General features: G+C 35.6%; 2 protein-coding genes across 5 annotated transcripts; both read right to left on the bottom strand.

Moving 5' to 3' along the window:
- Window positions 1–2,339: 2,339 nt before the first annotated feature.
- LOC146926252 (putative F-box/FBD/LRR-repeat protein At1g78760) lies at window positions 2,340–6,204 on the bottom strand. The gene is made up of 3 exons (XM_085758647.1): window positions 6,085–6,204; window positions 3,326–4,272; window positions 2,340–2,892 (listed from the first exon to the last, which is right to left on the bottom strand). The coding sequence occupies exons 2-3, from the start codon at window positions 4,256–4,258 to the stop codon at window positions 2,599–2,601; spliced, it is 1,227 nt and encodes a 408-aa protein (XP_085614773.1). The 5' UTR covers window positions 4,259–4,272; window positions 6,085–6,204; the 3' UTR covers window positions 2,340–2,598.
- Window positions 6,205–7,610: 1,406 nt separating this feature from the next.
- Window positions 7,611–12,695, bottom strand: LOC146926251 (BRISC complex subunit Abro1-like protein). Of its 4 annotated transcripts, XR_015034065.1 has the most exons (4): window positions 9,819–12,695; window positions 9,636–9,705; window positions 9,360–9,454; window positions 7,611–7,979 (listed from the first exon to the last, which is right to left on the bottom strand). XR_015034065.1 is itself a non-coding variant. In XM_085758645.1 (3 exons), exons 1-2 carry the CDS (start codon window positions 12,635–12,637, stop codon window positions 9,398–9,400), a joined length of 966 nt encoding a protein of 321 aa, XP_085614771.1. In that variant the 5' UTR covers window positions 12,638–12,695; the 3' UTR covers window positions 7,611–7,979; window positions 9,360–9,397. The 4 variants fall into 4 exon arrangements, 2 of the variants coding, with proteins under 2 accessions (XP_085614771.1, XP_085614772.1); XR_015034064.1 differs by having other exon boundaries at window positions 9,636–12,695; XM_085758645.1 differs by lacking the exon at window positions 9,636–9,705 and having other exon boundaries at window positions 11,729–12,695.

Below are 12,695 nucleotides of genomic sequence, written 5' to 3'. Positions count from 1 at the left end.
TTATTTACATGTATCCAGGAAGCTATATCCAGAGTGGTTTGAGTGTAAGACAACAAGGGATTATGTAGATAGTGATCTATCTTCTTCTACGTCGCCTTCCCCCTTTGCTCGGCTTCATTTTATGCTTTTTACTTAGTGAGATCTAGTTAGTTGTTGGTATGCTGAAAATTTGAAATTTTACAACACTAGTAGTGTTGAAGGGGAAGGCAAAGAGGAATACCATCTTCAAATCTACATATCAAGGCCGTCTGCCAACAAATACAATTTTCTTGCTACCTAAATAGCAAAGTCACATGGCAATGGGAGATCCCATCTTGTGTGACCCTCATGTTCTTGGCGGAGATCAGACTCTTAGAAGTCCCACATCGAGTAGATAAAAGTGTTTGATGTAATACTTAAACTATGACATGAGGCTCTCCCACCTAATAGATTAGTCTTTTGGAGTTGGTTCTCCTCGTAGGCTTAAGTCCTAACAATTGATGCTCTCGTTGAGATTGAGAGTTGAATCACAGAAAGAGCTTCCTATATGATGGATTAAGGTGCTCCATAGAATATTGATAGGTGAGTGAAGCCATAAAAAAGAAAAGGACTACCATCAAGTCAGCGCTGATAGAGTAATTGTAAATAGGTGAGTGAAGCCATAAAAAAGAAAAGGACTACCATCGAATCAGCGCTGATAGAGTAATTATATCATTAAATACCTCATAACTGTACTATTGAACACCTTATGTACTTGGCATTTAGAAATATACTTCTCTTCCACCAAGAAAGTGGTATCAAGAATTTGACTTGCAAGACGTGATAGAAGCTGGTTGAGAAATATTGTTTTCTTGTTAAATATTTGCTTGTCTGTTGAAGTTTGAGAGATTGTATACAAAAGATATAAAATCGTTGTCTCAAAATTCAAATGATGCATTGTCAAAGACAAGGAAGATGAATCAACAAGTTCTCACTCCCATTCATCAATAATCAATACTGAATTATTTCATGTTTGAAAAAGTCTTAATATCTCAAAGGAAGCTTCAAAGATTTTTTTAAACGTAAAAACTTCGAAGAAAGATTTCAATTAGATGGGTGATTTTTAAAAAAATAAAATAAATATTACCATCTCAAGGAAGATGGAATCTTACTGCATGACATTAAAAAAAATGAAGATAATAACTCGAACCACTATGGGTGATTTTGATACTTCGAAGAAAGATTTCAATTTATAAGTACTAGCTAGTTAGCAACCTTACCTAAAATCATGAAGATTTCACGTTATGTGGAACCCATTTTTAAAGTGTGTGATTCACATTAATTTTACTCGATAAGAGAGTGAGTGTTGATCTACCAAAAAAAAACAAAGAGAGTGAGTGTTGAAAACTGTAAAGCAAACAAAGACCTAGGTTATTGATTGAATACCATCTTAATGATGTAGATGAGTAGATAACAGCACCTGATCTGAGAAGCAAGATAAGCACCATGAAGTAAAGCTTCGGTAAGAGGTTATGGATCTTGTGGACGGCTCAAGGAGGCACAATGGTAGACAAACTACCATGGCTAGATATCATTTCAGAGGTGACATTGGTAATAGAAATTAAATTTGATGAATGACCAGGCAGAGGGATGATCTTCTTAAGTTGAGATTCTTGCAACTTTGGCAGTTATTGAGACTTCTCCATGACTTCTATGGTCATTCAATTGTGCCGGGTTAAAATCTCAACACTGCGGGATCAATACAAACGTCTGCATCCCCCTTGCAGATGTCCAAAGAATCATTCTTCCAAGAAATACCTAACTCTACATTTCCACCAAATCCACCTTGCCTCCAAATGACAATGGCACATGGATTTATTGGATCCTAAAACAGGTTCATTGCATGAGAAGATGCATCGTGGGAGGAAAGATATGAGGGAACCAAAAAGTGCATGAGAAAGATCTGGTGTCTAATTGATCTGATGGTAGGGAAAGGATGTGCATAGGGCAACGCTTATGTTACTTCTGCATGTTAAAATAAGTCATCTTTTAAATGACTGAAATTTTGAATAACTTCTACGCACAATGCAACACTTACGTCAGTTGTGCACCTTAAATATTTCATAAGTTCTGTCCTTTAACTTCTCTGTGAATATCCATAAACGTATATAAACTTTTCTGGAACATTCGGGAAGGGGTAGATCCAAAGACTCTCGATTTTCTTGGAAATCTATTGTAATATTAATATTAATTTGTATTTTGGTACCAGTTTCTATCACAATGTTCCTGCACGCTAAATACTAATTCACAATGGTCATATATGTGATCCAAATGCAAAAGGTTTTTTTAAATGTTAACAGCTAATGTTTATCCGCTAGAAGTTAATTCAAATTGTTGCTACAGATGAGCAAAACAGAAATGCGCACATATGCACACAAATACATTTTCACATAATATCAACAAGCAATATAATCCTTGCAATAGAACATCCACTTAAGTTGAGACAAGATACAATCATGCCAGAATATATGTCCAGTTCAATTCTTTAACAAAGAGACTTGTAATTTATCTACTAATAACTAGTTATGACCCAGTAGACCCGGAAATCAGAAACATAGAAGGAGACAAGAAACAAACCAATTATAAGTATCTTTGTCGCCTTCTGCATTTTATGTAGTCAACTTCTGCCAAGGGTGAATTTTGACGCAGGAAGTCCACTATTCCATCAGGGACGGGTGAAGATGGTTCCAACCCTTCTTTAAATGCTTTTCGTATCCTAGCAGCTTCTCTCTTTGACTTGGCGTTCTGCAACTTGATATCCCTCAGTGTCATGCGAAATCCATACAAAAGTTCTTCCATTCTCACTTTCAATGACTTCAAGTTATGCAAGGAAGGTAATCTAATCTTCAAAACATCAAGACATAAGGAGAGAACCTAGGCAATGGGGGATGCAAGTGAATTAGTCGAATGCAAGAAATTTAATTTTTCATAAAATTTAGGAAGAAAAAAAAACATCTTTAACGTCAAGTGAGAGAGCTCAAATCTCCTCGGAGACTGTTGTAAAGTAGTCATTTGTGCCACTTCAATACACCAACAACAACCAAGCCTTATCCCACTAAGTGGAGTAGGCTACATGGATCAAATTACGTCATAATTTTCTATCATAAACTATTAAACATCACACCTCAGAGTTGAACCCACGGTCATAGTCCCTTCTTGAAAGGATACAACCACTCAACCAAAGTGTGCCACTTTAGTTAGTAAAAAGCTTATGTATTCTCAATTTTTTTTTATTAAAATGGTAAAATAAAAAAGCATCGTAAGAAGAAAGTAAAAAATAGCTTCAAAACATGCCAAGGTAAGGTACCTGAAGAGTAGTTGTAGTGACTGTCAATGATTTTATATTAGCAAACACTACCAGCCAGCTTAATAGAAACACAAGAGGTGCCCTTTCACTCGACTCTACTTCTGCATCAATATCTACATGTTTAAGAGAAGAAATACTACTCCCAGATAGACTCAGATAAGGAGTACCGGAAAAAACAAACTTCCAAAGACTTGGAGTACATAAATCAATTTCGTAATAGATGGTTCTGTCATGATATATAGTTAAATTGACAAGTGTCACACTTGATATACGAAGTGTTTTTCCACCCCTTACAACACAATTGCACATGAGCAAACTATTCAACCTGTTAAAAGTTGAAAATGGCTCAGCACAATCATTATCGTCAACATCAAATACAAAATCCCCTAATTGCAAGTTCGTTAAAGCTGGCAAATTGAAAGATTTTGGAAACGGTGTTTCGTGATCTCTACCACCATTGTAAATAGAAAGCTTAAGATGTGTTAAAGCCTGACATGAAAACACGGTTGACGGAATTTGAGCAATGTCGCCATTGAAATGGAGTCCTAATCGTTTGACATTGTGTGAAAGAGCATAATTCACAATCTTTTCGAGTTTGGGCTCAAAGCGACCGTTACTACGCTTAAAATCAAGAGCTTGTAGTGTGATAGAGGAATCACGAAGAGATAAAACTTTAGACACTAATCTGGTGAATTTCTTGTAAGCTCCAAAGTCTGAAGAATGCAATGTAAGAGTAGGAAGACGTTTCCAAAGATCCTTATATCTTGTGGATAAAACGCAAGTTTGAACCGCGTGGTTGGTGTTTAAAAATGAGAGTATGTGAAGGATAATGCTTTCGGGTAAGTCGCTGAGTCTGTCTTCATTTTCACTCTCGCTGAGCTTTATTCTCTTCGGCGACAGCGGAATCATTATCTCACAAGCGGAACCATACATTCCAATAGGTTAACCTAAACAGAAGACAAGAAAAGAAAGAAAGAAAAAAACAATTATTTTTCTACAATAGAAGTGATTGTTTTCTTGGTTTTGTGGCGACAAAAAATTGATTGTGTAAGATTGATTTTATCGAACGTAAAGTGATTTGTATTTAGACACGTACATGAAAAAGTGAGTTCAACAATAAGGGTGTGTTTGTTTTGGCTTTTTGCTTTTAGCAAAAAATCACTTTTGTTACTTAAATATTCTATGTTTATGACTTGGGTAAATTGCATTAACCTCCCTTGAGGTTTCACTAAACAACACTAACACCCCCTCTATTTTATAAAAAAACATTCACCTCCCCTTTAAGTTAACACCGTTAAAGTACTGTCAGTTAGAAAATCACAATTCTACGCTTTGCTTCCTGAGTTCCTAGCTAATCCAAGGAATCAATTCATTAGCTGATTAAATTTTGTTGCTCATTTTGTAAAGGGTCGAACTGCTGTGCAACATTGCTGCACTCTGTTTCTACGACCCTTTCCGGCGCTGCGCTTTAGGGTAATATGAATTTTGATTTTATTGACAGCTACATTCTTGTTCCCACCAATTCCTTCGATTCGTTTTACATTCCTTGGTTTCTTCTTCTTCTTCATTAGAGGTTGGTGGTGGTGAGTCGGTGACTTCTTTTGCGGAGAGGGAGAGAGACAAAGGAGTAGGCATGGTGTGGGTGTATTTGTGTGTGTGAGTGACAGAGAATGGTGTGATGTGTGTTGTTTCCTAGCTGTTGGCATTTTTTTCCCAAATTCTTTGAACGAGATTCTATAATTTGCCTTTGAATTTCCTTCATTTCTTTGGCCACTTTGTTAACAAGTTTTTTTTTTCATCTTGTTAATTCTTCATTTTTATATTTTTGCATTGTCTCTCACTTTTCTGTTAAGGTGTGTACTCGATAGTTTAAGTATTTAACATTTACAGAAACAATGGCAATGACTTTTAAGAGTGTACTGTGCATCTTTTGTAACTTGAAGATAATGTTGTGCATCATGATTCTATTGCGTTATATATGTGAATAATTCAAGATTTGAATTTGAAGTAGCTAGCATAATATAGGATATGTTCTGCTACTTTTCAAGCAATGTCAATGGCTTTGACATCAAGTGCTTGTGGTCAAGAGACCATTTCAAAGGTACAGGATGCATCTATTGTGAATGGACCCAGACTGTATTTTAACGGAGACAAACAGTGTTAAGCTAGAAGGGATGTGTTTGTCACGTTGAAAATTAAGTAGGGGAGGTTTCTGCATGGTTGAAAAATAGAGGGGAGGTGAGTGTCATTTAAACATACCTTAAGGGAGGTTAGTGTAATTTACCCTTATGACTTTTAAAAAGATAATTTTATCAAAAAAAATCATTTTTGACTAAAATGAAAAGTTTTTAGGATTAGTTTTTCCCAATATTATTTTTTTTTTCAAAAATAAGGAGGTAACACATGAATAAGTTAATTTTTTTAATGAAATTGATTTTTATGAGTTAGCTTTAGATTTTTCCTAAAATCTCTACACAAATTTTTTTTGTATTAGAGCGGAAACAAGTCACCCTAAATTTGAGTGTAAAAATCAATTCTAAATCAAAAGCTACAAAAATCCTAGCTTCTGCAAAATCATCCATTCAACTAGAAAGCAATTAAATACATCAAAATCCAATTCTACAATCAATATTGGCTTTTCAAAAATTGGAACCAAACATACAGTGAGCAATTTTACGGCGAGTATTTTAGAAATGAGAAAAGTTGAGATCGAGTTTTACTGGAAAGAAAAAAATGAATCTGAGATAAAGAACACATACCTTGCGAGTTTGGAATGAATTCGGAACGCTGCTGGGGTAAGGAAGAATGAATTGCAACAGGGAAGTTCAGCTTTTTGACACTTTCCGATATAAATTTTCTATATTGGTTTCCTATCCCACGACGTGTTAGTTAACATTACCATCTTATCTACTCCACTAAGCACAGTTAATAATGGTATTTTAGTAGATATACTAATTTTACTATCAAAATCATCACAATTAATTATTTTTATGATAATCGTGCATAAACTTTAAACGACTATTATTTAGAGACGGAGAGAGTAATTAATGACGTGATCATGTTTATGCAATCACACTAATTATTCATGTCAACAAAAAATGTATAATAAATTAATAATTGATATCAGTAAAAGATTTATTTTAAAATGAGATGAGAAGGAAAATTTAGAAATAAAAGTGAAATTGAAAATCAAAAACCCAAATTTAAAAATGGGAACAAATTTCATTTTTTAAAAATGGAGAGAGCAAAAATTAATTTAAATCTTTTTTATAGATCGATTGAAGTTTGGTTGAGTTATATACTGATAATCTAAATATACAATGTAATGTTGTGTTTTTCTATTAATTTATTTAAAAATTAAAAGTTTAAATGAATTATGCTTAGAGAGTAACAATGCCCGATCAAAGTATCTAAGAATTTTTCTCTATTAATGTATGCAAAATGCTGGCATTTATTTATTGATGTTCTAAAAAGTGAAATATTTTATTCAAAATTGTAAATGTTTTTTTTAACGTAAATCAGGTATCATTTGCGCGCAACTGATATTAATCCTATGAGCCTTGTGGGATCCAAATAGGCAGCAAACTCTCCCTAAAATTTTTAACGTTGTTGTATGTTAAAAGCTGAATAAATTTAGGACCTTGGTTAAATTAGAAGAGATTTGTGTCATCTCATTTAAGTGTTTTTGGGTCTCTCCGTTCTTTTTTGAGGCTAGAGTACGTAGTTAAGGATATTAGAAGAGAAGTCTACTATCTAATCTCATTTGTTGTCATGAAGTAAACCGCTAGAACAAATATCACCGGAAGTACCACAAATCCCATTAATATTCAACTTAACACATCCATCTTGAGGTGGGGTCCACTTAACAATGTGACGGTTAATGTGGTAATCAAAAGAGTGAATATTACCTGAAGTTAGATCGGTACACATGATGTTTATAAAATGAAGGACATTTCAAGTTTTTCCATTGTGTCTCGTCAAGAGTATGGTTGTTTCTAAATCGCAAGATTCACCAAATAGTTATTGCAAACATAGTTTGTAACCATGTTTTCAAATTGATAAACACTCAAAATAGTTTTCATATATTCGTAAAAATAATTACAATATTAGCCATTGAATTAAAAAATATTATCTTATTAGACATTGCTTCCTCCGATCAATTTTAGGTAAAAATATATATATTCTTCATTGAAGGGGTTGCTTAAACGATAAAGCGCCTTTAAAACTTATTTCATCATTACATATAGTAAGTGAGCTTGGTTAAGCGATGAAGCACCTTAAAAACTACGGCAGAATATATCTTTGAATGAAGGGCAGAAAGAAGCAAGAGTTACACAAACATAGAATACAGTTGGCATATCATTACATGAAGCAAATGCTAGGACAGGGAGAAAAAACATCAGGACCTTCCATAAATTACGATGGACCGAATCATTTACCCACGCTACACAGTCAAATCGAGACCTTCTTCAAATTGTAGAGTAACCAAAAACTAAAATACAATAACAACAATAGCTGCACCATATATACTACAAGCTCACCCAAAAGTTCAAAACGGGAAAAGTCAAGTTTCAAGTTATTCCAAAAGAAACTTGATGATCCAGGTCAGGCACATAACTCCGAACATTGTTGATTGTCATATCTTCTCTGTTTTCTGCACACACAAAATAAGCTTGTTAACATCTACGATTGTGTATACTCCATCAATATTAATGCAATGCATGCATACAAATTGAACATTTATTTTGTACAATCATGACAGTGAGTTTGGAGATGCTAATTGGCATAGGTAATCTGACAAATCATGCGAGAACAGATTTATTCGCAGGATGAATTTGCACAGTTTTAAGTTTTGACAATGTTAAGCTCAAACTGCTTAATACTATCATTTATTCATTGTTGACATGCTTTGAATGTGAAGTAATTTTTCCAGCTGTAAGTATAATATTGATGATCCACATACTTTTAATTTTAGTTACTTGATGTATCAAACAGTTTTTAGAATTTATGAACATTTGTAGTTGCGATCTATTTAATAAGAATAAGAATGAACATCGGCTACTCCTCGAGTAAGTTCCTCCCCGAATAAATACATCAACAAAATATAAGAATCAGAAATCAACATTCACTATTAAGCTGGAGTATATAGGCTATGCATCCAACTTGTAACATGTGTACATTATCATTATCCTAAGACCCTACAAGAATTCGGTGAAAATGTCTGTTGGTTTTTCATCAGTACAGTAACACAAGAGTTGATGATGCCTGCAAGAATTTTTCTTAAAAAATCGGCAATCAATTTTAATATATTTACTACTCTCGTGAAAGATTATACATTATTAGTAATTAATGTTTCATTACCACCGGTTTAATCATGGTTGACCCACTGAACCGTGAACTATTGGTTTTACCAGTTTGATTATTACTTCAGTTTTCAAAACATTACATGGTATACAATACATATATTTAAAATTAAAAATTACAGAAATGCGTACTTTTTATATTTGGAAGTAAAAAATATATCAGAGTATATGGAGTTATATTTAAGATACATTTGATAAAAGTAATCTAATTGTTATTTATAGTAAAAAAAATCTAATTGTTATTTATCAATACAATAATAATTTTATATTCCAAAGGTTACATACAGCTAGGAGATGTCAAAGTGTTAATGAGTCGTAAAAAAATGCAATCCATAATCAGTTTCAAGAAATTGCAAACTTTAGAGAAAGATGAATCCTAATCTAAACCTTTCCTTCAAGTTCAAGAGGTGTATCAGAAAGATCTCATCATAAAACAATTGAAATAACAGTTCAATTTGATTAATATAGCCTTGCTCATGTAAAGTGAAAAAATCGAGCACTTTTGCTTACGGTCTACAGCCGCAAAACTTTTCCTAACAGGGTGATGAACCAAGTAACCAACATGATTGGTTTGCTATATTCTTCTTTCGAGGGCAAACTATTTATCTATTAAAGATTGCTAAAACCGAAAATTTTAAAACTAAAACACAAGATCAAAAAATGCAAGTTACCTGAAAGAATAGAAGTAATTTCCACCATCGAAGATATTTTATTCTGGGGCAGCAGATTTTAAAATTTTGTGTTTCAACTTCTTATTATGATTTTCCTGTTCACAGTTGATAAAAGAAAAATTAAACTCTGCATAGGTATTAAGTACAATAATTTTCTATCAGGCCTATAAAAATCCAAATCATAATTTCTCAATTCTCAATAGCGAGGAAAACAACTGTTCGCAACAAAGCCCTGCTGGCTTTGCTAAGCTAGTATGAAACTATGAATATACTGACCTCGTTCTACAAAATTAGGATATGATTGAAGATGCCTATTCAATTTCCTTAGGCTCCCGTTTATGGGCTGCTATAGTCACCATTTAGATTTCGGGTTTATTGCACATCAAAGAAGAGCTGTCAATCAATTAGCCTTGCATTCATGCTGGAGGGCAAAGAGTGTAGGTTACAAATCAATCTTACCCTTAGACAAATGTGGTCCAATTGGCCAAAACAGAACCAAGTCTCCAGCTCAGGAAGCTCGTTTTGAGTTTTCCAACCTTGAGACCACATTTACTATTGCATACCTTGAGCCAATTTGTACTCAATCAGGATAACACACAGTTACAGGATTGGAGGCAAGTTAGCTAATTAGCTAAGAAATGTTCTTCCATGATTCTAGTCCCCCAAGTTTGTCATCTTTGGGGTTTACTGAGCATTAAGTTTCTCATTACACCAAGTTTGTCTTTTTGGGGTTTAGAGCTATGTTGTTAAAAGCGGCAAATAGCACCGCTATTGCGATGGAGCGGCGCAGAGGGAGTAGCGGCCGTTGCAGACGCCTTCACGGAGGGATAATTGCGGGGTAGATGGGATTTGCTGCAGCGCTATGCAAGCGCAAAAAAATTAGATGAAGTTAAAGCCCAAATTACGAACGCTTTTTCTTTTCTTCTACTGTTGCGATGCTCATTTACAGCTTCTGTCGCGCGAGGAACCACCATTTCAAGGCTCCACTCTATCCTCAGCTGCAACTTTCGCAGCTCTCACCATCCTCGGCTGCATTGTTCACAGCTCTGGTTTGGTTCCCTGCTCTGTTTCACTTTCATTTGGTGTCCTGGTTCTGTTTCTTCCATGATTCTAGTCTCCCTCCCTCTGTTTCTGTTTTGTTCTTGCCTACCCAGCTTCTGTTTCAGTTTAGTTTTTCATTTTTGGTTTTGACTTCTTTTTATTTTTGGATTTGTTTGTGTTTCCATTTCCAACAGCTATGTCAACTCCTACTAATTCTCAACCATCGTCAACTAGTGGCTCAGTTGCTGCTTCTACTGTCGTGCTTTTGAAACCAACTGGTGCTAACATTGACATACCAAGGCAATGGAAAAGTTTAAAGGACAAAAATGATAAGATGGTTACATGTGATTTTTGTAAGAAAACTAGCACATGAGGAATTTCTAGGGCCGAAAGACATCACAAAGGAAGAAAAGGAAATGTATCCTGCATCCCTCTATCAGAGTCAACAATGTTCAAGTCCGACAAAGCACCAAGGACGGAATCTCTCCCAATACGTTTATTTTTCACAAGGGATGAAACCAACTACCTCTCACTAAAGTGTCCACATTCTCCCCACTTGCAGACTTACTTCCATAGTCCAACAACATCACGCTTCACCATATTTCTAAATAAAATCATTAGCACTTCAATCTACTCTTATTCAATAACTCTCCCTACTTTTATACCACTAAATTGTTAATTTAATCAAATATAATATTGGACAACATCCACATATATCATGTATCCTTCAATCAGGGTCAATCATGTTTGAGTCCGACAAAGCATGCTTGTACCACCGTTAAAACAACACATGACTACGTCAAGAAATTCAGTTTTCACAACCAGGGACCTCTCACTAAAAGAGTGTCCCCAGAAGGGATAGAATCTCTCCCAAAAAGTTTATTTTTTAAAAGGAATCGACCAACTATCTCTCACTAAAGACTATCCATATTCTCCCCACTTGTAGACCTAGCATACTTCCACTAGTCCAACCACATCCCACCATATTCCTAAATAAAATCAATAGCGCTTCAATGTACTCTTATTCAATAACCATCCCTACGTTTATACCACTACATTTCTAATCATCATCATCATCATTAGGGTTTTAAATAAAGGTCCACAACCGCAACATAATGGTATCCAAAACTGCAATGTGACCGCCATTGAGGCCACATCAGCCAAATTTGACTGCACCTTTCACCATATCAACGATCACAATGCGACAGCAACTGTTACCACAGCCACAATTTAAACCCTAATCCTAATGATATTGAACTACATATATAAGAATACACTTCAATGTTGAATTAAGAATATAAAACCACACAAAAACAAAGTAAACTAACCTGTTCAAGAACCTTAGCTGAACTCTGTTCAACCAAAGTAGTCAAATTCTCAATCTTAACAAGCATTTTCAAATACAAATCCTCCAAACTCTGAGTATAATTCTTAGCCTCAGAACCCATCAAATTACTCAACCTCTTAACCTCATATCCTTCAGCACAAACATCCAACTCCCTTTGATCCTTAGAAGTCTGTTTCATCTTACTCAACTTCTCGTTATCGTCGTCCTGAATCATCGGTGAATAACTTAACTGACAATCAAGCACCGGAAACGGAGAATTAGGGATAAATGAACCGTAATGTCCACGAAATGCCGGTCCAATGTTAATAATTTCGATTGAAACCGGGTTGAATGATTGGGATTCGATTTGAAATTGATAAACACGGTAATCGTGTGTGTGAATGTGTGAATTTTGATCAGAAATTGGTGAAGATAAGAGAAAGAATAAACTAGGGTTGAAATTGAATGAAGAAGAAGAAGAAGGTGAAGATGATGAAGAGGGATTTGAATTGGGATTAGGGTTGATGATGGAGGAGAATTGGGAGAGAGAGGAGAGAGATGAGGTGATTGAGAATTCACGGAGGGAAGGACGGAGGGGAGAACGGCGGCGACCGGAGAACCAACCAAGCAGGGAGGAGGAATGAGGGATGAGACGACGGAGGGTGGTGGCGTTGATATCGCCGGAGGGGGAGAGAAAGGAGGAAGTGGTGAGGAAGCCGGTGACGGTGGCGAGGAGGGTGGGGGTGGTGTCGGAGGAATCGTCGGTGAGGTTGAGTGGGGTTGTGAGGGTGACGTGGCCGAAGAGGAGGCCGGAGAATGTGGAGGTGGAGGTGGTTGAGAGGTGGTGGAGGAGGGAGGAGAGGGTTGGGCCGGAGATGGCGATTTTTTGTAACGGGGGTGGTGGCTCCATGGCGGCGGAAAATGGAGAGAGAGAGTAGAGAGAGAAATGAATGTATAGTGTGTAACTC

Source organism: Medicago sativa, chromosome 4 (assembly GCF_051527215.1).
Source record: "Medicago sativa cultivar Bolivia chromosome 4, Bolivia_mono, whole genome shotgun sequence".
Lineage (NCBI taxonomy): Eukaryota > Viridiplantae > Streptophyta > Magnoliopsida > Fabales > Fabaceae > Medicago > Medicago sativa.
The sequence above is the reverse complement of the archived record's forward strand: the minus strand, read 5'-3'. Positions and strand labels throughout refer to the sequence as shown.

Excerpts from the sequence above, each read along its gene's own strand:
- LOC146926252 (XM_085758647.1), bottom strand. The coding sequence starts at position 4,258 with ATGTATGGTTCCGCTTGTGAGATAATGATTCCGCTGTCGCCGAAGAGA. Across the intron at positions 2,893-3,325 it reads TCACTACAACTACTCTTCAG|GTTCTCTCCTTATGTCTTGA; the intron begins GTACCTTACCTT and ends CCCATTGCCTAG.
- LOC146926251 (XM_085758645.1), bottom strand. The coding sequence starts at position 12,637 with ATGGAGCCACCACCCCCGTTACAAAAAATCGCCATCTCCGGCCCAACC. Across the intron at positions 9,455-11,728 it reads CAGCTAAGGTTCTTGAACAG|GAAAATCATAATAAGAAGTT; the intron begins GTTAGTTTACTT and ends AACTGTGAACAG.